Here is a 25,633-nt window from a genome sequence, read left to right as displayed (position 1 = left end):
ATTTATTAAAGCGTCTGCCAGCTTTACACATCTTTAGTCTAAAAGCCATCGCTGATTCTTCTTTGCAAATGTACATTTATACAGGACAAATTTGTAGAGATCTATTTTCCAATGAAACTTTTGTCTAGACTTTGTCTAAGCTATCTAAACACATAAATATGCTTTAATCTAAACAATTTCATAAAAAAATCTGGATGCACGTTAAAAGTAGTTTTCACGCTGAAAAACATTCAGTTTCAGTTATTTTGTAGCCCTTAACTAGTTCTTAAATGTTTTGCTAAAATATAACCAGTTTGCCATCCCTGCTGAATATAGCAATACTATCTTAACTGCACAAAGCGGCTACTATACTTTCATGCCTAGGGTTTCCATTTTTAGGGGTGTTGGTTTTCCACCACAATTAGGGCTTGATCTACTGATGCACCAGATAAGGAGCACTAAACACTACTATTTAGTGGGAGTGTTGTGGGTGAGACAACGGGTGCAAAAGTGGTACAGAATGTACTATTTAAATGATTATATCGGCCTGCGTTACTTTCTGTCACCTTAGAGAGTTTGGCAGACACAATTTGCAACATACTGCGCAAAGATGGCGGGTATGATCTCTATGTCTAGAAGATGAAGGCAGCGGAGAGAAAAAAAAAACACTTTCTTTGTATGAAATCCCAAAAATAATCGGATGAGTATCTGGATTTTCCAACTGACACAAATAGTCACGGTAAATGTTTCAACTGATCTTTAATAGTGTCACTTAGAAATTAGAAATTTTTTTTTTTTTGCATTGCTTTTCCAGGACTGTAAATTATTCATTCTATTTTCTCACTTCTGACAGTGATAAAAGAATAGAATAGAAAATCACTTTTTTGTCCCATAATAGGGAATTTGTGGTGTTTACAGTAAAAAGACCACAGAATAAAAAATAATCTTCAATTAATCTAGGTGATAGAACACCACCCACCATTCCCAATCTCTATAATAAATCCAGATTCGCTGAACAAAAATCTAGACAAACTTCTGTGACAGATACAACATGCAATACGCTTCAGATTTAATGAATCGCATTTCAGGTGGTAACTATATTTGTATATCTTTTTCCAACTATTTTGCATGTTTTGATGTTCAGCATATGTTGTACATATTCCTAAAGGAAAACAAGCTAAAGAGACTGCGGCTGCTATTTTGCTCCAGATGCAGTTCTGTGACATGCAATCCTGTATCCATTGGGTTGGTTTTTAGCCCCCACTCCGTCCGTCTCAGCAGTGTCTTCAGATGGGAGACTTCGCCCCCTTGCCTGGTTTTGGTTAGATGGCCGGTCATCTTGATCATGCCTGTGTGAATAGGGTAATGACTGAGTGTAGAGCAAAGCGCTTTGGGCTCCTCAGACATTATAGAGAGCTTTATAAGTACAGATCATTCAGCATTTATATCTGAACCCAGTCAGTAGCTACTGTAAGCTGCGTAGTTTTGGTGTTTTTATACACAGATACTTAAGTAGATCAAGAATAGACAGAGGGTCATTTATCAGCTATTGTGTTTTGGATCTAATTGATAAAGTTTTATTTGTCTAACTAGAGTACTTCCATTCACATGTTTGGTGTTCTGCATCGAAGGCAGGACGATTTCTAGGATTTCTAATAGCCACTATTTGAAGAAATAAATACGTATTTATTGAGTAGAAGTCCAATAGCTGTCCTGTCTGCAGATTTGACAGTTTAAAGGGTGGATCTATGCAGCAGCCTCTAATAACTATTGTCCTGTTTCTCTCATATGATTAGTGACTATCACTAGATTAGTCCTGTCATTCCTTTCCCTGTCAGTAAAGAGAAAGGGTCACATTCTGGGGTTTTCCAGTTATACAACAAGCACCAGAAATCTAGAAATATCTTCCATAGAGTATTTAAGCTGTAGATGCTGCTGGATTTTGGTAAATTAACTAAAATAATAAATATCTGCACAGCATTTTGTAAATATGCCTTGAAAAGATGTGATGAAAAACTACTCTGATTGATCAAATGGCATCTTTTGCTCCTCCACTGCTTTGTTTTGTTTTGCCAGTTTTTAAGAAATGTTTAATTCCCTGCAAACATCTAAGGACCTTTTATTGACTGAGCTGAGGATGAACCACAAAATACAAATGCTAACATGGACTAAATCAGTGATAATATTGCTTTCATTTAAACTGTAGTGTGCACTCAGGCAGTGAATGAGGCATCAGGGAGAAGTAACACTTGTTTCACCGTGTTTACTGGGGAAGCTTGATTGCAGACATCATTGCAGCTTCATATTCACTTCCTGTGTTAATCCCCTTGCCATTGCAGCTTTTTATTTCGGAGGATACAGAGAGAGAGGGTGTAGGGGGGGGATTTTTACATTTCTGCCTTGCTTTACCCTAAACACCATTCCTCTAAGTCTACTATATGGGAGCCACAGTATCCTGCTAAAACAAACAGCATTGAGCACACAGAAACAAATGCTTTTGTCTCTGAGTTATATTTAGTCCCAGTCTGCCTTCAACCAAACACCACCGCTGACAAGACTTGCTTGGCCTCAGTCTCGGGACTCAGCCTGCTCAGAAATGTCCAAGCTGTACGAGCACGCTTTAACATTTCAATAACATATATTCTCTAAAAAGGCAGTCTTTGTTCACTCTTCATGACACGAGGTTACTGTAGCACCTCAGGCCTCTCTCTAGCTCTCGCTGCTACAGGAGACATGTCATCCCAGATCTGCTTTCAGATGCTCTCATTCCTACAAGCCCTGCAGGCCATGCATGACTCCTCTGAGAGCAGAGAGATCCAGAAGACAGGAAACAGCTTGAGAGAAGCCCAGCAGTCAAGGCTGTGGGAGGGCAGAGGATAGGGTGTGGAAAACGGGGGATTTCCTCAGATGGTGCTTTGAATTTTATCAAGAGTTTGGGCTCCTTATCTGTTAGTTTATATTGTGCATGATTAATTTAAGGGTCACTTTTACGTATATCTGTACTCAGATCATTTGAACCAATCAGATCTATCCAATCTGAAGGACTTTTCAAAGTTCTCAGCATCATGTCTGCCTGACTTTGTATGGAAATTTCTACAGGTTCCCTTCAGATTACGCGTCCCTCTTGTTTAGTATGCGTCTCTTATTGGCTGCACAGTCATTAGTCTTTCATTAGCGCAAATTAACCGCTGAGTTAATCATCAGAAGGCTCACTGTTTCTTTAAAGTCGTGCAGAGGGGAGCCCACGGTAAGGAAAGGAGGGGGCTGCTGTGCGCCAGTTGGAGGTGTCCGCCTGTCGCAGCGCCTTGGGGTTGACATTAAGAAGAAGAGCGCGTCCATGCTTCATCTGGGAGGATCATCTCCAAGCGAGAAAAGGTGCTCATCGGTCCGAGGATACATGGATGGACAGAGAAACGCTGCAATCGGGATTAAGTTGTCAGCCGGTGAGAGGAATATCTGGATATAATGGGGAATACAGCGCCTAAACCCTTAATAGGTGAGGTTTTTATGTCGTTTTTGTTCATTGTTGGACTGTTAATGTGGAAAACAGCAGATGTGTTGCACACATGGCTCATCTTGTGATCGCCGGGCTTTAGAAACGCGCTCCGCATCATGGGGGAGATGAATGTGACTCCCTGGGAAGCGCTCCTCCAGGAGCCTCGGTGCTCTGCAAAAAAATAAGATCAAATTAAATAATAATCGAGCAATAAATGTAAACTTGAGACAGGTGACAGTTTAAATATATGCATTTAAATGTCTTCTGCATGGATCGTTTTTATCCTCACATTGTTACTAAAATATGAGTAATAATACATTTTGGCAAAATGATTGAATGTATTGCGATTTAAAAGGAAATTGGAAAACATGATTATTAATTTGAAGTCAGTCAGTTTATTGGATGTTTTATTATTATTATTATTATTATTGGGGAGTTTATTTATTAATTCTAATCTGAACAGGATGTTATTGCAGTAGGTCAAAGTGAAAGCCACAGCTCATATATAGACCAATGAGGAAAAAAAGTAAAATATATACATAACTAGAGCAGAAGCTGGAAAAAAACACCAACATATCCTTTTATTCCAAGTGCCATTACTTTAAGAGCAGTCTGGAGTGATTACCTGTGATTTATTCTTGCAGGCGCTTGATTGTCAGACTCATTTTTGCATGATGATGAGCCCTCAGCTCTGAGCCACTCTGTCATGTTACCTAGAGCCCATTACTTGATAATCAGTTCCTCTATATCACTTTGATTTAACGTCTGTCACACTCCCACGCTCCCAGCAGGCCCGTCTCACCATCTGAATAAGGGGGTGTTGCCATCACAGCAGCTCACAATACATCCTGCCAGAAATGTTTCCTTTCTGTATCTGCAGAAACTCTCCAAGCAGTGGCGGTTCTAGACCAAATGTTTGTGTTTTTATGGGGGCACAGAAAAACAGGAAACAAAAAAACATTGCATTCAAATACATTAAGATATCTGTATGAAGTTAAATTTCCTTAATTAAATGTATATGTCTTCTAATTAAAAATATTTATTTTTGGCTTGAAAATCTTCATTTGGATTATCCTTAATATCAAAATTAAAGTCCCTTAGCATAGCAAAAAAGCAACTCAAAAAAATTGTAGCTATATAAATACCTAAACGATAAAATAAAGCTATTATTTGAAATATTAGATCAATATACATTCATAATTTAGGAATTTTACACATTTATTTTAAGTTAAAATTACAGATTTCTACATAAATTCGAATTAGAACTCAAGAAAAACCAATCAATACAGCTGTAAAAGTTTTTTTTTAATCTGTTTTGGAAAAAAAACATTTAGCAGATGAAAACTAGGATCCTGTTTCAATATAGCTGAAGCTATCTCCTTATTGTTTTTAAATAATTAATTAAAAATAATTTTTTTAAATAAAAAAAATTAAATAGATCCAAAGGACCTACCAGTAACCATGTGTGTTCCAGCGCATATCATCATTAGAATACTTAGTAGTATTATGTCTTCAATACAGAGGCCATAACAGGGGCCAGGACATGATCTACAGGGGCACTGGACCCCGTTGGCCCCTGTCTAAATCCGCCCATGTCTCCAAATCTACTTCTAAATGAAGCCAGGCTTTGGTTCCTGAATATACACTGAGCAAAAAACAAAATGTTAGAAATTATTTTTGATAAAATGTCTCCAATCATTCTAATAATGTTATCTGAGTATATAGAACCCATGCAAGTCCAACTGTTTAAAAAAACACACAAGTGCATTTCGTAAGAAAAATCCAAATTATTAACCTTACTTTTTTGGACTAATTAAGATCTTTCTCATGAGGAAACATTGTGTTAAATACACAAACAGTAAGAATTGTTTTAATTAAAACCTTACTTTAAATCTAGTCAAGGTGAAAAATAAAAGCGTTTCCCTGAAAACCAAAAGCTATCCACCCCCCCAGGGTTAAGAAGCTCTGCTGGAAATCAGTCTTGGTTTTGCAGCACCACGTTTGCAGTCTCCTTAAAAGTTATCTTCAAATAGCAATCGAGACAATTTGCCATTATCAGTTGCATAGTCGCTAAGCTAAAATAAGCTAGCCTAACCCCAGAGAAATCTTCTGAACCACAAGTTCTTTAACTAAATTGATTTATGCATTCATGTGACAACCCAAACTAAATCAAATAGGAGCACTTAAAGGAATTTGTAGAACAATTGTTTCTTATTTCTTACCCTGAAAGCTGTATTTATAAATAAAAAAGAACAACATATTAAATGGCCGACCAGACCATTAAAACCCAACATTGGAAACAAAACAATTAAAAACAAAAATCTAAATAAATACATACACTTAAAACACTTTACAGTACAGTATTTTATTGTTTATCTTTTAACTCTTCACTATACATTATACATTTTTCTAAGGTCCATATTTGTGTGACCATTTTTTTTCCTATAATCTATTTGCTCCTGTAAACACCAGAATTTCCCTATTATGGGACAATAAAGGGAGTTTCTATTCTATTCTATTCTATTCTATTCTATTCTATTCTATTCTATTCTATTCTATTCTATTCTATTCTATTCTATTCTACTTCCTCCCCAGCTGGTGGTGCAGTCCAATGGTCCACTTCATACATTTAAGTGCTCTGAAACCTTACAACCATCTTTTTTTCTGGCAAAATCTCATGAAGAGTTGAAATAGATGAAAGAAACAAGAATTAGTCATAATCATAAAACAACTATCCTTAATAAGTTAATAAAAGAATATAAAGTGACTAAATGTGCTTGTTTACAACTAGAACAAATGTAAAAGATCATGGCGGCGCCTGGTGGCAGCGAACAAATACAATTCTCGACAATTCCACAAAATATGCCGTTCAGAAGGCTAAAATGGAAATGTCATGTTTGGTGTAAAAGTCTCTATCTACACCAAAGAGCAAACTTATGTACAGCGTGTGGGTTTCTGACTCTCCTGGGGGGCCATGGGTTTGGCCTTTAAAATTTATAACACAATGCACATAAACTGGTCAACCTTAGATTTATTTATTATGTGAACGATGACTGACTGAACAAACACCTTAAAGGAAATTATGGTCACAATGTTTAGGTAGGAGCTGTTACCAAAATATAAAAGCTAATGTTGTTGCACTTTAACAAGTGCTGAACATTACATTTATAGAGTACAATAATTTAAAAAAGTTAAGAATTTTAATGGTTTTAATTCCATCTGGAACTTTTTTTTTATTACAGTACATTACCTTATAGACATTGCATTGTTTTTAGGAGTAATTATATTAATTAATGATATTTTACAGAAAATACATCAGACTTACAAGGGAATGATGAACCATTATGATCTAAGATGGATTTTTGAAGTTCTTCAAATAAGTAAACAGCCTAATCAGCTTGGAGTTTACAGATGAAACTGAGGAATGCATAACATCAATTTCCTATTTGTGCTCGGTATGAACATGCAGTGTCTTGTGCGATCATATGATTTTATTAACACTTGTTCATTTTTAGAACGCTGAAGGGTCAGAGTTTTATAACTGTTTTTTTTTTTCAGCAAAGATCATTGATCAGTGGCGAGAAATAGTAGATACAATCTGTAAGTCAGACTTTTTATTGATGTAAAAAGCCTGCAGTCATCAGCTGACCAGGACATAAACAAGCTGTTTCTGGTCTGATCTCGTATAACAATTATATATAACAAATAACGTATAATTTAATCCCATTGGAGAGCTTGATGTTTAATTTTTTTTAGGTCCTTCAAAATGTAAAAGAGTGATAAAGTGAATGGTTTAGTTATTCATTGGTGAGACTAACCTTGGCTGTTAATTCTTATAAATTCATTTATATTTTTCAGACTTTTTTTTAAATCATTTAAATGGTTAAAAAAACATCTATTCAGTTCAAGCACAAATTACATGCTATTTCTTAGAAAAAACTGAATATCAAATTCTCTGTATTGTTTGAAATGGAAATTGACAATTATTTTTGGTTCAAGCACAATCAACAAAAAACATATGAATGTACTTCAGTAGGGTTCTTGTAACCAACACCAGAATGTATTTTCTTACTCTGTTGGCTTCACTCTACTCCTAAGGGAATTTATAGACCAACAACAGTCATGTTATTCAACTGTAGGACAAAGCCATGGTATCCAGAGACATTCCAAATACCTTATTGCTGCATTGCATCGCAATACTACCAACTACACCAGTGTGCATCCTGTTTACGGTACATATACAATGAAATGCATTCTTTCCTGTTTGTGTGGCATTAAGAAATGTCTCACACTCACAGTATACATAGATTTTTGAATGTGTTCATTTGAGTTTTTGGGATGTATTATAATATAGAAAACACATTGTTGTTGACTTTTATTGCTAACGGGAGTTAGCAATAAAAGCATTTGGGTCGAGTACATCATCATTTACAGATTGAGGTTCTAAATACCAAGACAAATAAAGCGCAGCGTAACGGCATCTCCAGTTTTACTCAGTTCCACCTGCAGATTGCAAAAACTTATAAGATTGGTGCTCAGTGATCATGATATTTAGTTTTGGCAATATGGTGGGAGTTTCTTTATATATTTTAAAGGTTTCCTCTATGTCAGACTCGCCACCGGTAAGTGAAAATGTGGACGAGCACGTAGGACGGCCTTATGTAAACGCATCACCAGAATGATTGACAATTAGGAGGACCACTTATTTTATAAGTATTTAAAAAAATCTAACCCTACCCCTAACCCAAGTCCTGATAGATTGGGGCATTTTTATCTCAGGTTCAAATTTATAAATTCCAATTCCTTACTATAATTAACTTAATGTTGAAATCTAGCAGCGATGTTGGATTTTCATTTTAGTTTAAAAAAGTCTCCTCTGGTGTTTTCAAATTGAATTTTCGTTGTGAATTTCCAAAGATTTGAGCTAATCTTACCAGTTTGTAAAAAGAAAACGTAAAAGGAGAAAACCAGAGTACCTGGGAGGAGCCCATGCATAAGCAAACAAGGAAACCATACAAACTCTATGAGGCTCAGTCAACGGTCCTACCCTGAAAGGTGTTTGCTGCAAGTCAACCATACTAACCCTCACCTCCGATGGTACTCTGTGTTGTTAAAAAAGATTAAAATATACCATAATGTGAGCAGACTGGCACTCTGTGTCTCTTCGAGCCAAATAGAAGCCATTGGAGTTCGATAGCCTTTTATCCCAATTGCTTGACTTTCCTTCAATGTGTGCAAATATTTCTAGACAGAGGAAAGTAAACAATGTCTTCTGTTTAAACAACTTCAAACTGTGGTTGAACATTGAAAAATGTAAAGACACAGAATTTCCACAATGTTTAAGTGGGGTTTAGATGTATTTGTTGCCGTTCTAGAAACACTTCATATATATATAGCCATCATGTGTTTTGAGACATCCCTTGCTGCGTGACTTGTTGTGCTATGCCTTTCATCTAATAATGGCAAACAAGTGTCTATAACAGGCCTCACTGTAGGTGATTAAAGTGCAGATTCCCTGTTTGTCCCCCTGTCAGCGAGTTAGTTAGGCCTAAAGTGCTAAAGTCAGGCCTCAACATGTTTTTTATGTTACATTAACCTCCAAAGTATATTTTACTTTCTCAAAACCCAAACTGCTCAAGATGGGAAGAGGCACATCCCTTTGAGATGTTACAGATGTTCTCGTGCTCTATAGTTTAGAATATAATCAGTGATAATGCCTAATTTAGGAAATGTGCTGTGGAACATTTCACTGAGTTATTGTCTTTGCAGCAGAATGCTGTGAATTTTTAAGAGGAACATAATCTCTCTTTGGCCCGCAGGAGGAGAGGAGACACACAGCCTCTCTTTGAGGGTCGAATCGCCGCCATTCTATACCATAAACAGTCATCATTCAAGTCTCATTTGTGCCAGCAGTCGATTTATCTTCTTCTCAGTTCTGATCTGTTCTATTTGTTTTTTTTTAGATGCTTGTCAAGAGATTCTAACTAGGATGCTGGCTTCTCCTGTTAAGACGGGATCAAAGACTTGCCCTTTCATTTGGGTATTTTGATAGTGGATCTGCACTGTCTGATTCATTCTCCCCTTTAGAAGATAACGGGAAAATAAAGACGGCTATTGAGTGTTTGTTTATGCTGTAGGCCAGCTTAGACAATCTGATGAAGACTCGTGGCTAATATTGCAAACTTTATTTTGATCTGAAAGGGTAAAATATAAGCCAGATAAATGCTTCCCAGTGTTTTACTGACAAAATTAATTTCAATGCCATAAAACTGTGGGCTGTCTTTTTTCAAACCCGCCCCAATAAATCAGTTGCTTTTTCTTGTCTACAAACACCTTGTTATATGCTGGTGAAAAAACGGAAAAACAGACTCACAAAAAAACAAGTTTGGAGTTGATGCACTATTTTGACCTAATTATCTTTGGGCTCCTCTGTAATAACTTATGTTTGACCACCCACAGATGCTACTCTGCATCCCCGCCCGGTGTCCAGCAGGCAGTACTACTCTTTGCCCAACAGCGGGTCAGGTGTGGAGAGAAGAACGTCTGTCCCCCCGGTCAACATAAACTTGGAGTCGCTGCGCTTTAATCCTCATGCCAGGGGGAAAAACATCAGGCTGGATGGGCAGCTTCGGAGGGCCACTCGCAAGAACAGCTTCTGCAATGGCATCACGTTCAGCCATCGCCCTGTGCACCTTTATGAAAAGGTTTGTTTTCTCTTTCCAGATTGGTTTGACAAGGATGCAACAAGGTTTTAATGATTCTACCACTTTTAGGTCCGTCTGCGCCTTTCTGGCGTGCACACTGGCTGGAGTGGAGCTCTGCGCTTTGGTTTCACTAGTCTGGATCCAAGTGAGCTGGAGGCCTCTGACATCCCTAAGTACGCTTGCCCAGACCTGGTGACGCGGCCCGGCTACTGGGCAAAGGCCCTGCCTGAGAGGCTCGCCCTAAAGGACAACGTGCTGTCCTTCTGGGCGGACCGCCATGGGAGGGTTTTCTACAGCATCAATGATGGAGAGCCCATCCTCTTCCACTGTGGGCTCAGCATTGGCTGTCCTCTCTGGGCAATCATTGACATCTACGGCATCACTCAGGAGGTCACACTGCTGGGTAAGAATCTTTTCACGCTTGTAAGGGACACTGTGGATGCATCATAATGTGAAACAGTCATGTTTTTGTTGTAATTTAACTCAAGTTATCCTTGTAGAACCTTTAAGGCCATTGAAATGATCATCTGTTGCAACTACAAGCCTCAAAATAAACTACTTAAATTAAATGTCAGAGACCTACACAAATTAGTGCATACATTTTAAAGTGGAAAGAAATAGATGCATTTCATCACTTTTATGAGTTAAAAAAGTTTGAAGTGAAGAACTTACTGCTTCAACTTTCTTTGTTGACTCTACTTTGAAAAATAGCTCAAGCTGAGCCCGGTTGGAAGCAGTCATTTTCAACGGAGGGGGATCTGGTAAATTATTATTATTTAACCTAAAGCCTTCGCCACCCACCATGGCCAATCAAGGCCTCCATGAGGCCCTAAGCAAAATCTGATTTTGTATTTCTGATAATTATATCTGTTGTTGCAATCAACAGTCTGACCATTCACACCTATTATAAACTCACTGCAGCTCTGGCAGTGTTTACAGTGCCCTATATATGTCTGAATCAAGCCATAAAATTAACTAGTATGCAGTTTATTTACAGTAAAAGTGTCACATGGTTTATCTATTGTGGTTCCAACACCAACAGCAAGGTGAAAAACACAATACAAAAAAACTGCAGAGCAAGAACAGCGACTAAGGGGAAATAGCTCTGATGAATAGAAAAAAGAGAATTTGACAAAAACAGACATTAATTAAAACAGAAAATATCAAGCTTGTTTTAGAGAACAGAACCTTAAAATTTGTAGCAAAAGAAATACAATATTAATTTGAATAATTAGCTCTTAAAACTGTAGATATTTTTACCTATAAGCAAAAGCTCTATTTGAGAACAAAATCTACCTTCACCCATATATTGTTCTTACTCCTTTAACGCTGTGCATCCCAGTTTTTCTGTTTGAAAAGTCACCATGAATCAGTCTAAGAAGCAACTTTGATGTTAAGAATAAAGCTTCCCAAACTTTTCAGCTGTTTACCCATAAAATGGTTCCAGTATCGACTCGAGAGCTGAACATTTGGCTGAGTATATAAACATTTCTACAGAATCATTTAACAAGGGACTAAATTCTTTCACAAAATCAACAACCAAAGTAGTAGATTTTTATCAATTTTTGTGTGATGCTCTTATATATTTAATCACTTTAACCCCTAGAACCCTACGGACCCACCCGTGGGTCCAGCTGCTACGTGACCTCGTAATTTTAACAAACCCCCAGTATTGATGTAAAAAACACATTTGGCACAGTTTGGTGACATTTTTGGATAAATGTGCCAAAATGGCCCCTCTGCCTAAGAAATTTCTCACTAATACCATTCTAAAATAAATATGATTCATCTGATTGAGTCCTAATTTGGTATATTTTTACACAACATTTAGATTTAAAAGTCTGTACTACTTTTTTGTGCTATAAATAATATTTTGGTAGTGTTTTGCAATGTTTATTTCAAAGAAAATTTTGGCGAGGTTCAAAAAAATGCAAAATATTTTGTATTTTGTCCCTAATATTTCAGGCAGGGTCAAAGCTACAATGGTGCTGACACCAGAAAACCATTCTATGACATCTTACCTTTACAGAGGTACCAAAAGTGTCTTCTTAAATCTAATAGCTGTGAGGCTATAAGTGATTTACTTTTGTGTGTTTTTGTCAGGCAGAAATTTATTTATACCCCCTGAGGGTGTAAGAGGTTAACATAACTGCTTATTTTTTAGTTTAACTTCTGCTGTAGATTCTGTAGACCCCATACTGGTTGATCGAGGACCTCAAGTAGGGTCATGACTCCATCTTTTGGAATCAATGCTTTAGGATGTTTGGAAGGGTTTCCATCTCTGCAGCCGATGTTATTAAAAAAAAAAACAAAAAAAAAAACAAAAAGAGACACTAGGAGGAATAAAACAAAAGAATAACAAGGATCCAGCAATGAGTGACTTAACAGGTGGTGTATATATGGGAGTCAGAAACAATGGGCGGACTAATTAGCTAATTGGGAGCAGGTGTAGACAGAAGTAACTAGAAGGAGCTAAGGGAAAGGAGAATGACACAATGAGGGTGGAGGGAGACAGAGAGTAAAACCCCTGTCAAACCTTGACGATTTAGACCAGGCATCCCCAAAGTCGGTCCTCAAGGGCCGCTGTGCTAAAGCAGGGAAACCTCTAAAACCTGTAGGACAGTGGCCCTCGAGGACCGACTTTGGGGATGCCTGATTTAGACCAACAAACTTCCTACTAGATATGAAGCTGAATCTGCTGTGATTGCAAACCTTCTTTCTTTCTTTTTATTTATTCTTTTTATTTGATGGGCGGCAAACAGCAGCTAGGTTAATACCGCAATCAAAGAAATCTTTTTATGCAGCCCGAGCATCTCCGGATGCATAAGTTAGGCTGTCTTTTGACATACGCTCTGCAGTCGTTACGAATATGATATGCATACACCCAAAATTGGAAAGAAACCATAAAAAGTTCAGCGTATGCCAGCGTTTTAGGAGATTCTGGGAGGTCAGGCATACGCTGTCTAAGTCGTAAAGGTGTGACAGGGCACTAACTCAGAAAATACAACACAAATTGGAAAAGAAACCAATGACAAAGAATGACATAATTCAAAGTGTAACTTGAAACTTAAAAAGAAACTCAAACATAAGTGCACAAAGGGCAGAATTATGTCTCTTGGAGGCCTACAGTGAGATGAATTATACATTTAGTGATTAGGTGGCATCTGAAGACATCTGCTTTTAATAAATTTTATTTAGTGACATCAGTGTAAAGGGGAAAACTTTGGATGCCTTTCCTTCCACTTTTCTTCCACTTCTCAAGTATCTCTATAAACTACATTGTGTTTTGTTATGATTATGTGAGAAAATGTTAAAAAAATTCGAGAGGTGCAAATATTTTTTCATAACACTGCAGCACTGAGTAGTGGATGTTTTTTACATTCAGGATTCCAGTCAGTTAGCTTGGGACCATGTGTTTTTACAACCTCTAAATCCACAGAAACACATTTTTTATAGGGTCAATGTATTCACAGATGAAGTAGAGGGGTTCTTGGAAGCTTGGCACAGCTTTGCAGCCCTGTGGGTCGGTTTGGAAGGAGCGGGTGAAATGGTCTGGGATGGCTCGATGATGAATGATCTGTGTGTCAGAACGGATCTGTGTTTGTCTTAAAAACCAGAGCCTCTTTGTTTCAAATTGGCTAACATGACATAGAGAAATGAACAACAGATGTCACGCAGCCTATTCACCCTCCCAACTACTACTCATAACACAGTCTTACTATCACTTTCCTAAGCTGTGTCACTTTTTTGCAGTTAAGCTGGCCTCAATTCCACCACCTTCTCCACCCCCCCTTTTGCTGTCTTCACTCTTACGCATCAGGCATGTTTGTCTTCAGCCTGACAGAAGCTGTAGCCTTGTTTGGTCAAGGCGGCCAGTCCCAGGAGCTTTGGTGAGCGGCCAGACTGCTCTTCTGCTCCAACATATCTAGAAATAGTGGTAAAGGAATGCATCATAAGTCAGAGGGGGACTACGAGCAGCAGTCTTGTTTATGTCTGTTTCTGAAGTACAGAGAAGCTTAACTGAGCTCTTCCTTCAGCTTATGACGCTTACAGTATGGAACATTTGTGGCTTTGAAGAAAGGAACAGGATTTAGTGGAGATCTGTAAAGCTCTGCTTATTTCTTAAAGCAAAATAAACCCGACCAAAATTAACATCTTTATTTATTTTCCTTTCTGGTTTTAATGTCAGTATCATGGATACTTTTGATTTTTTGTTTTTATATATATAAATATTACTTTCTGTTTGCTTTTCAAATTTCTGTTTGGATTTTTCCTTCTCAGGTTTTATTTTAGAAATATTTTGTTTTGGTCTTGCCTTAGCCTTTTTGGGTCTTGCCGTATTGGTTTATTTTTATATGAATGTTTAGTGTTTTTTCCATCTTTAGTCCTTTTTCTCAAATTGATCTTATTTCAGTTACTTTCATCTCAGGTTTCATTCATTAGGTTTATCTTGTAGTTTTGTTCTGTTATCAGCTTTGTTTGTTCATGTCCCTGTTTCCACACATATTCCTGAACGTTTACTTTTAGCCCACACAGGTAAATACTGCTCCCAAGCCTAGAAACAACATCCGTTTTTCCTCGCCAGTTATGCTACACTTTGGATGTAAACCATTTTCCTGTTTTTAAAGATTTAAAATGATCTATCTACCCACCATGTTGGCTCCATCTGCCTGTGTGTTTTTGGGTTCCACTCAAAACGCAACATCAGAGCAGTTATTACTTAGAGACAACCTTTATTGTCATTTTTTATACACATAGTTTGCAGGAATTTCATTTAGTAGAGCTCTAATGACATTTCCATTTCCAGTGCAGCATTTATCAGATGTAAACATTGTGGGAGAAATATCTATAGGGCTGCTGTCATATTTTCTTATCATAAAAAACTATGAGATACTCAGTATGTGCACAAATTAAACATTGAATGATAAAATCAACTTCTTAACCCCTAGAACCCTACGGACCCACCGGTGGGTCCAGCTGCTACGTGACCTCGTAATTTTACCAAACCCCCAGTATTGATGTAAAAAACACATTTGGCACAGTTTGGTGACATTTTTGGATAAATATGCCAAAATGGCCTCTCCGCCTAAGAAATTTCTCACTAATACCATTCTAAAATAAATATGATTCATCTGATTGAGTCCAAATTTGGTATATTTTTACACAACATTTAGATTTAAAAGTCTGTACTACTTTTTTGTGCTATAAATAATATTTTGGTAGTGTTTTGCAATGTTTATTTCAAAGAAAATTTTGGCGAGGTTCAAAAAATGCAAAATATTTTGTATTTTGTCCCTAATATTTCAGGCAGGGTCAAAGCTACAATGGTGCTGACACCAGAAAACCATTCTATGACATCTTACCTTTACAGACGTACCAAAAGTTTCTTCTTAAATCTAATAGCTGTGAGGCTATAAGTGATGTACTTTTGTGTGTTTTTGTCAGGCAGAAATTTATTTATACCCCCTGAGGGTGTAAGAGGTTAAGAAAAACATCAGGGCAGTTTTAAACTGTGTTTTTTTTTATTTCTACTAAGAAACAGACTCGTTTTTTTTTTTATATCAATGTCACTCAGGTCCCTATAGCTCCTTGAAAAGTATTCATATCACTTGAACTGATTCACACTTTGCTGTTAGACTCTGTCTGCCTCCTACAGACATGGTTTTCACAGGGACCTTCGATAAATATCTGAACCAAACACTGTTGATAAACAAAAATAAATAACTTTTATCTCTTGTTACCAATAGTCGAAATAAATTTTAATCCATTTTATGTGTTTTTTTTTTAATTATCTAATAAAATAACTGATGTTGATTCATTAAACTAGACTGGAGAGATGATGCAGACTTGTTTTTATACAAAGCTTGGAAGCCAATAATGAGATGTTTATTTTTCTTTATAGAATTTGTTTACGATAGGAAAAAAAAAAAAATCATAATCGTCATTATAAACAGGAAACTCATTTAATTTGTTGGTCCCTTTACAGGAGGAGCGAGTCAGTCCAGGGTAGAGCTGGTTATGTCACTTCTCCCTGAGAGGGCGCCAAACAGACAGTTTTAGATACAGCAGTTTTTTCAAAAATGTGCACTAAATTGTCAAAATAATGACTGGCACATGTCGACAGAATTATAAGACACCTATTTATACAGTTTATTAGCAAAAAAATAGGGGAAAAAAAGCCTTTTTTGTAAAGTTGCAAGAAAAAAAGCCTGAGTTGAAAGAAAGAAGTTCTTTTTGCAGTTTGCCAAAAGTCATCCAGCCGCAAAGAAAGCTTGTGGAAAAACGTTTCTGGATCATATAAAAGCTACGTGCTGGAACACACCGTACCCGCTAGGAAACATGGTGGCGGCAGTGTCGTGCTGTGAGTAAGCCATACTTCATCGTTAAGAGATGATGCCGGGCAGTAGGGATATTAAGCCATTCAGAGTTTGCCTTCCAATTTTGACCAATAAATGTCAGCCAAAGCTACAATGGAGCAGTTTAAATGAAAGCATAGTCATGTGTAAAAATGGTCAAGTCAAATGACAGAGTTAGAAGAAACTGAGAGTCTGGGTCAAGAGTTGAACACTGACCTTCACAGGTGAAGTTTGAGTTTGTGGTGCGACAAGGTGTAAATTAGTTTAATGGGTCTGTGTACATTCAGAGAAAAAAAAAAAACAAGCAGCACATTCCCAGAGCTATCTGTTCCTATAAACACTTTAAAAAAAAAAAGGTGATTTTGTTGCTCCCTTGCCAACATTACAATTTTCCAGGAAGTGTTGTAAAATTTAGCTGAATCAGATATCCATGACAAACACTGACAACATTTATCTCCTTTTTGTCGTAGAAAATTAATTAAAGTAGAGGGAAAGAGGTGTTCTGGGACATATGCAAGACCATGTATAAGCTATTAACATTTTTGTTGTTGTTTTTTATTGTTTTTTTTTCACATTTCGCTTCACAGACAGCACATTTGCAGAGAGCGTGGGGTCTAGCTGCCTGAGTGCGGCCCGTCTGAGTGCCTATCTGCCCCAGAGCAGCCACGACTCAGCCAATTACAACAACAATCAGCTGGAGAACAACCAGGCGGCCGCTGCTAAGATGGCCAACCTCCAGCTAAACAGCTACTCTCAGCTCATCCCCTGCTGCTCGTCCACCTCCACCTCGTCCTCAACCGTCTCCACTGCCTTCCCAAGGGGGGTCCGGGGCCTCCCCTCCCTGCTAGACAATGACTTGCACTTTCACCTCATCCGTGGATCTGATGTGATTCTATCGGCAGACCGCTTGGCTGCATGTATCCACTTCTTGGACAGCAGTCGGACTCTGGTGTTCAGCGACCGGCCGCTGCACTTGGGGGAAACTTTGTATGTAGAGGTGGGCCACCTGGGCCTGCCTTACTTTGGGGCAATGTCGTTTGGTTTAACATCCTGTGACCCAGCTTGTCTGCACTCTGCAGACCTGCCAGCCGACCCTGAGGTCCTTCTGGACCGGAAGGAGTATTGGGTGTTGCATCGGGGATTCCCTATGCCCTGCTCTGGAGACGTTCTTAGCTTCAGTCTACTGCCCAGTGGAGAGGTGCACCATGGGGTGAACGGAGTTAGCCGGGGCCGACTTCTCTGTGTGGACTCCTCTCAAGTCCTGTGGGCCTTTTTCACCCTGCATGGGGCTGTAAACAGACTCCGGATACTAGGTAAGTGTGTTTAAAGCATATAAAGAGCCAAAAGCAATAAGAGAACTGGTGCAGCAATCACCACGACACTTTATATTGAACTAAAGGAGCCTGTAGTTAACAATACTCTTTGGAGATTGATATAAAAATACCAGAAATTATATCTATGACACTACTTTTTTACAATTTCTACAACAAATTGTGATTCGAATTGTTTGATCAAGGTGCACACAAGAGGAAAAGGCACCAATTAGAGTAGCAGAGTGGAAGAGTTCTTATCCCTTTTTTATTTCTCACCTCAAAATACAGAAATTAGCAGATTTCTCTTTAGTAGTTGATGTCATGCTTTATTTGTCTGAGGAGCCACTGTTAACCAGCTAAACTAAGTTTATTTGAGCTCATAGCATTGGTATCTTTACAAATTAGTATAAGTAGCAATTCCCCCCAAAATATAAGCGCTTATATTAATTCTTAAATGTACAAAACTTGTTCCAAAATAGAATGAGATTGAAAGTTCAAGAGAGTAAAATAGAGATATTTATCTGTAATATTTTCAGCCTTCCTGTTATCTGCTGAAAGTCTTATTCTTTCTTTAAGTTTTAGCCATGGATATTTCTCTCTAGAAAATACATATTCATTTCAGTATTTGTTATGACTGGTCATTAACACGAACAAATTTTGGATGATTAAAGTTTGGATTCAAGTCATTAGCTGATTTTCTCGCTCAGGAGGTTATTTCTCAAGGATAACACAATATTCTGTATTTAGATAAGCTAATAAAAAAATACTGGCACCTATATGCTTACAATTTTACCAAGTTTGCACATCCTTCATTAGATTTTGCAGGAGCGGGTGGTTTTCATTAAAGGAAAATTCCGGTTTTTAACACTTTTAGCCCATTTTCTGTAGTGTCCAGGATGAAATCGAATGATCGACACCAAAATTTTGACGATTGGTCCTGTCTCTGCTATTTGGCTCATGCAGAATCCCCCCCTGGCTGCTTCAGAATGGCTTCCATAGTGCATGTTCGATAATGTCCTTAAAACAACCTTAAACGTTCTTTTTTTAAAATATGCTACTCACCGGGTCGTCAGCGCTGTTCAATGACGTTCCAAAAAAAGTTTCGTGAAGAAAAACCGTTCCTGTCTAGTTTTATTTAGCATTTTGTAAATCCCAGAACTATTTTTTCCGATACATCACAACCGCTTATAAACTTCCGCTTCCCGTTCAAATCTGAAGCGTTGCACACTCCAGACCACTAGTTGGCGACGGTATCTTCTACCGTCAAACTCAAAGTCCAATATGTCCTCCTCAAGAACCCACCTTTCGTATTCCATTTTCAGAGTTTTTTAAAGTGTTTAACAGAGACGTTAGCACCTCGACGTCGGAGTACACAGAGTGAAGCAGAAACACTTGGGCCTTGCAAAAAGACTACAACTGTGTAAACAGGCCCCATTTCCGTTTCCGGTGGCGGAGGGATATTGACTATTCCAACAGAACTCAATGGGATTTACAAAATGCTAAATAAAACACTACAGGAACGTTTTTTCTTTACGAAACTTTTTTTGGAACGTCATTGAACAGCGCTGACGACCCGGTGAGTAGCATATTTTAAAAAAAGAACGTTTAAGGTTGTTTTAAGGACATTATCGGACATGCACTATGGAAGCCATTCTGAAGCAGCCAGGGGGGGATTCTGCATGAGCCAAATAGCAGAGACAGGACCAATTGTCAAAATTTTGGTGTCGATCATTCGATTTCATCCTGGACACTACAGAAAATAGGGCTAAAAGTGTTAAAAAACGGAATTTTCCTTTAAGGGGGTGATGCAGGTTTCAAGTTATCACAATTAGAAAACAAATTCTTGCTCGCTTTTATAAGTTTGGTTCTCATTACAATATACTTTTGCTTAACTGAAAGCTTTAAAAAGTATGTTACTAAACATAACGTACTGCCTATTTATAATTGATCTCCTTTATGTTAAAAGCTGGATAGCACAGACCAAATGAGCACTTCCTGACGATCTTCTTTCCCAGGCTAAAGGAATTCATCCGAGTAGATTCTCTCCTCCTTGGACTGTTTAACTTTAAGCTATGACCTCTCAGTCCCTGTGGTCTGTAAAGTCCCACCAGACCAGAGCCCATTCTCTCTTGTTTTTAATCCAAAAATGTTCTGCTCTGAATAGAGGACTGTGAGGGAATTGATCTAATGAATAAGCATGTATCTCTAATCCGTCCAGTCGGGCAATGTCAAGGTAAAGCCTTCGGGTTTGCATTCGTCCTGAAGTCATTCATTTTAGCTTATGTGTAATATATTTTCTAACAGAATCCCACCTTATATTGATAGGAAGGAAGTTATGTGGAGGTAATTGATGTATAATTGTCTTTGTGGCACAGGAACACTGCAGTCCAGTCCTCCCTGCACATCCCCCACAACTTCTCAGAGCAGCAGCCCAGATGACAGTGACTCAGACCTGGCTTTCAGCGTCAACAGATCCTCCTCTGCCTCAGAATCCTCTCTGGGTATGACGCCAGATGTTGACAGCATGAATTATACCTTACTGTATATATGGAAGTCAGTATGAAGCCCCCTCAGGAGGAGTTAGAAGTGTAGCAGTCCTGACAAATTGCAGGAAATATGTTTGTTTTCCTAAATGTATGCATCTATAAAGCTAGGCTTTAACTAAAAAGGTTATTGGTGATAACATTTAGCTAAAAATGTTCAGTATGATTAACTAATAATTACATTAAAACATCCCATCAGTAGCAGCATCCTCTTCCTCCCATATAATCTTCATCTCAGTATATTCTCTTTCCTTCCAGTGACTGCTCCCAGCTCGCCTCTCAGCCCCCCCACTTCTCCCTCCCTGGCTGCCTCTGAGCTGCCCCCTGCTGGGAAAAATGGAGAATGCACCATTTGCTTCGACCAGGAGGTGGACACCGTCATCTACACATGCGGACACATGTGCCTGTGCAACGACTGCGGACAAAAGCTGAAGAGACAAATCAACGCATGCTGCCCGATATGCAGAAGGCCTATTAAGGATGTCATCAAAACGTATCGGCCGTGATGACGGCTGTCGTGTAACCAGATGCTGTGTATCCACTACCAGCAGGTTCACTCCTCTCAGGCTTTGCTGGACAACAATCCTGACTTTAAATCAGAAACTGACTAAACCAGAACATCACTGTGCCTCTTAGATGTCCCGGTTCACGTTGCTAAATGCATTCTGGAGTCAGAACTAAGATGGACTTCATCATGATAACTAAAACTGATGTCTGAGCAGCTTTACTTTAGCAAAGACATGATGAATCATGTGCTCCATTTCAGATTTCTCATCATCTTACCTGTATTTGTTGAAGCAGTAAGGCCTGTTGTGAATATTTTGTCCTTCTCGTTGTCATTCTGGTTATTTAGTCCTTTGCAAAAAAAAAAAAATCTTTTCACATTTTGTCATGTTGCTTCGAGCTTAAATTATTTTGTATGGATTCTGAGAAAGAAAGTGAAAGAAAGGATATGACCTGTTTGCCAGCCCTTATTATATACAATAACTCATCTATTCGTAAATTTACATTTCAAGTTCTGTGTATTAACGGGATCCATGAATAGTTGAGCTTGCTGGCCCAAAATTAATGCAATTTTCTTTTACCTTAAAAAATGCTGTTTGTTATACTTAAAAACTCAAAATTACCTAAAAAATTATAATTTGTTGTTGGGAGGTTACCATTTTTTTTTTTACCTGTGCAATGCATGCACTGCAAAAAAAAAAAAAATCTAAATAAGTAATTTTTCTTAAAATGAGTGAATTTTTTCTTGAATTAACGATCGAAGTGAGAAACTTTGCCAATGGAACAAGACAATTTACACTTTAAACAAGAAAGCAATTGCATTATCTTATTTCAAGTGCATAATATCTATATAGCTTATTTTAAGAGTAAAAATACTCATTCCATTGGCAAATCATCTTATTTACCTGCTCAAACTAAGGGTAAATACACTTAATTTAAGACATTTTTACTCATTTTGAGATCGTTTTTGCAATGTGCTGGGTTGATAAAGCAATTAGGTCTTACTTGACTGGAACCTACAGAGTAAACACAGGGAGGATAACATTACCTGAGTTATTGATATCTGTTGAAACTAACAGATGCAATCAACAAGTGATATACTGTTGACCATATTAGCTAAAGCTAACACCATTAGCAGAAGATAAGGGGAAATTAAAATCAAATTGTAATGACTGTTCAAAGTGAAAGTAAAACATCTTTCTGACATTGCTCTAACATATCTAAGAAAAGTTTTAAATCACCATGATTAAATTATTATTACCTTTTTCTGATCTCTAGATTCTTATCAATTCCAACATGGTGCAGTTCAAACTGAAAAGGTTCATTGTTACTCATTGCTGCTTTGGTTAAACGGAGCTAGTGCTTTGGGATCTAGCATAATAATTTTCCCAGAATGCAATGCAACACAAACAGTTTTCTATTTTATTAAAATTCATTAAAACTAAACAACTTAATGTATTTTTACTGAATTGTATTTACAACAAAATAACTCTTTTTCAAATAAAGTCGATTGTTACAACAAATTTTGGACCCCTTAAACATTCAGTTCCAGGTCTAAATTTAAACACTTGATCTCTATCATTGTGGCATTGTCGATACTTTATGTCTGTTTTCCTGCTTTCTATCTTCCTGTGAACAGAAAAATATTCCCAATGTTGCTAAAAGCACGTATTGCTCTGTGGAGGACGTTTGCTGGATGATTAACAGTGTTAGATATCCGTCAAAGATCTTGTTTTGTATGTGATGCAAATATTTCAATTTTGGCCTAATTTGACCAAAGCAGCATCTTCCACATTTCCTGTTTAAAGCATTTGGAAAAGACCTTTTTCTCAACAATGGTTTTCCTTTTTCCACTCTTCCATAAAGCACAACTTCAATATTTATAGTTTTTCTGCTAATATGTTCCCTTACCTTAGCTGTGGATCTCTGCAGCTCCTCCAGAGTTACATCGGGCCTCCTATCTATCTCTCTGATTAATGCTCTGGTATGCTTCACTAGCTTTGAAGTTGTGCCATATGATTCTCATTTTTGGATGGATAATTGGAAAGCCATGCATTTTTTTGCTCTCTACTTTACAATTAGCTTTCAATTAGTGTTGTTCCATTTCACAAATTCACGCTAAATCATACTGAAGTGTTTGCAATATGACAAAATGTGAAAATGTTTAAAGAATATGATTACTTTTGCAAAGCACTGTACATGTCCTTGAGCAGAACCTGTGGACCACTGATTTTGAGTGCCTTAGACCGTTGTTGTGGTATCTCTTTAAGCAAAAAAAGAAGAAGAAAAAAATAGATAGAAAAAAATAACTTAAAGACCCTAGCCATATTTTCATTATAGACTCTCGCACGAGGGACACGGATACTGAATGTATGCAATACGAGCTGTAAGGGCAGGTAAAGAGAAGGTTGTGTCTGGATGTAATGTCATGCTCTAGAGAAAAAGGCAAACCTGGAAAGTTTGATGACAAAAAGAAAAAATGTGGTTTTGCACTTTGAGAGATGAACATTGTTTTCTACATAAAGTGTAATGTAAGACTAATTTAAATGATATTTTGAAAAGCACAAATATAATAAATTTAATACTAATGACCCTTGCTGTTAAGAGCTCCTGATCTCTGCAGTAAATCAACTTAGTGTGCACAGTTATGTATTTAATAGTAAACATAGACATACGCACTAAAAATAGATGTTTGCTGTTTATTAAAAAAAATAATGCCACTACTTTCTAAACCTATAATCTATGTAGTACATGATATGTTGTATAGAACTAATGAGAGTCATGATGGTATTCTGTTTGAATATTAAAGCGTTGCTGATTTATATTTTCTTGTAAAATGAGCCATCTTTTTCCTTACATTTTAATAAAATATCTATTGGAAAGCGAACAACCCTTAAGAAAAGTTTGTTTCAGTTTCTTTAGTGTCATATTTTGTTTGTGATGATCCTTTTGTTTTTATTAAGGAGAGAGAAAGGAGTGACAATGAAGGAAACTCAGAAAACTTAAAGTTTTTTTTCTGTTTTCTGTTAAAAACACTTGATTTAACAGCTAAATAGCAAACAATGGCATTACAAAGCTGAATTTGTTTTTGGTAAATTTTTTATTTGACAGTTATAAGATAATTCATAGTGTTCATAGTGTCATGATTGGGATTAAGAGTCATGGATTTCACTTTATTATGAGATTCCAAGTGATAAATATGAGCAACAAACTCATAATTTCTACTTTTACAATTCTGAGATTTATACAAAGAATTTCATACCAAACTTTAAAAGTAAAATATATGACTTTGTATCCCATGATTATTATATCAATTAAGGATAAATAATAAATTATTAATATGACATATCATGCTGCATTTTCAGTTTCTATAGAAAATCCCACAGCATGATGCTGCCACTTCTGCGGTCATTGTTGAATGTTGCATGTTTATGGAAATATTAGCCGGACTGAAGACCAAAACATGTTCTTTACTAACATAGAAATGACTAATATAGAAATAATATAAATGATTTATATTATTTGTATAATTATTGAATTTGACACCCTACTACTTTATCAAGGCATATAATCAATGCAGCTTGTGTTGTCACTTGTGGAACACAGCAGCCTAGAGCCTTTTAATATGGCCAACAAGGGTGGTAGCCCTTTGCAAAATTGGTAGGCAGGTGCAGGGGGACTATCAATCAAAACATCCATCATTTGTGCATAACCCATGGGCGTCAGGTTGAGTGGAGGTTTGAAGGACCCAAATGCAGAGACTGAAGCTGATTTCTTGCAGATTTAATAACAAGAGGTGGCCACTGAAGCAAAAATCCAAAAATAACAAAATACTGAAATCCAGGAAAACACAGGTGAAGCGAAAAGAAATGATGACAAGGAACCAGCCAACAGTGACTGAGAAGGAGGTGCATAAATGGGAGACTGAACAAAGACCAGGCTAATCAGCAGATTGGGAGCAGGTGTGGAGAGAGGAATCAAGAAGGGAGCTATGAGAAGGAGACTGACACTAGAGAGCAACAAAGGGTAAACAAGAAATACATAAGCACACAAACAAAAATATCTTTAATAACACAAAATGGAAATAAAACCAACAAAAGCTCAAAGAGAAAAAGTGGGCTACCTGCTTTTAGTGACCCTCCCCACATCATGAGCAATCAAACCACTTTTGGGTCAAATGTACTCATGAAAGGTAAAAGGTAAGTTCTGACAACTGCTCTGATGTTTCCAAGAGTCAATCACTACTACTTACATATATTCAGTCATATCATTCTTAATAAATTACAACATTATACAGTTTTTTAGATGTGTTTATAATGCAAGCAGCCACCTATGAGGACAAAATGCAGAACTATTAGTTAAAGAAAGCATCAGCTGGGGGACAGTTGCAGTGTTGCTATCAATCTCATTGCAGCATCTCTGAACTTTTTCCACATTTTCTTTAACTTTGGAAAAAAAAAATCATGCAGTTTCTGAGATGCCACATGTTTTTTTGTTTGAGTTTCTCTGCCATGGCGCACACATGTAGATGGAATCAGTAGATAAGTGTAGAAAGTATCAACAATTTTTTTTTTTTTTTTTTGACTGACTGACTGGTGTTACATTAAAAAGTTACCTTTTGCAGGTCAGTTAGTGTGGCTAAAATTACTTAAATTCTCTGAATCCCAGAAACCAGTAAAAAATTTTCTTTATTTTTTTTTCTCCAAAACACTTGCTGTCGATATCCTAGGTCTGTACG

At 37.3% G+C, this 25,633-nt stretch overlaps 1 protein-coding gene across 1 annotated transcript; it reads left to right on the top strand.

Moving 5' to 3' along the window:
• Positions 1 to 2,415: 2,415 nt before the first annotated feature.
• neurl1b (neuralized E3 ubiquitin protein ligase 1B) lies at positions 2,416 to 21,315 on the top strand. The gene is made up of 6 exons (XM_015388499.1): positions 2,416 to 3,475; positions 9,935 to 10,179; positions 10,249 to 10,582; positions 17,123 to 17,848; positions 20,224 to 20,349; positions 20,650 to 21,315. The coding sequence occupies exons 1-6, from the start codon at positions 3,445 to 3,447 to the stop codon at positions 20,895 to 20,897; spliced, it is 1,710 nt and encodes a 569-aa protein (XP_015243985.1). The 5' UTR covers positions 2,416 to 3,444; the 3' UTR covers positions 20,898 to 21,315.
• The last annotated feature ends 4,318 nt before the right edge of the window (positions 21,316 to 25,633 follow it).

This window comes from Cyprinodon variegatus, unplaced genomic scaffold (genome assembly GCF_000732505.1).
Source record: "Cyprinodon variegatus isolate N-32 unplaced genomic scaffold, C_variegatus-1.0 Scaffold425, whole genome shotgun sequence".
Classification (NCBI taxonomy): Eukaryota; Metazoa; Chordata; class Actinopteri; order Cyprinodontiformes; family Cyprinodontidae; genus Cyprinodon; species Cyprinodon variegatus.
The sequence above is the reverse complement of the archived record's forward strand: the minus strand, read 5'-3'. Positions and strand labels throughout refer to the sequence as shown.

Excerpts from the sequence above, each read along its gene's own strand:
- neurl1b (XM_015388499.1), top strand. The coding sequence starts at position 3,445 with ATGGGGAATACAGCGCCTAAACCCTTAATAG. Across the intron at positions 17,849-20,223 it reads AAACAGACTCCGGATACTAG|GAACACTGCAGTCCAGTCCT; the intron begins GTAAGTGTGTTT and ends TTTGTGGCACAG. Across the intron at positions 20,350-20,649 it reads TGCCTCAGAATCCTCTCTGG|TGACTGCTCCCAGCTCGCCT; the intron begins GTATGACGCCAG and ends CTTTCCTTCCAG.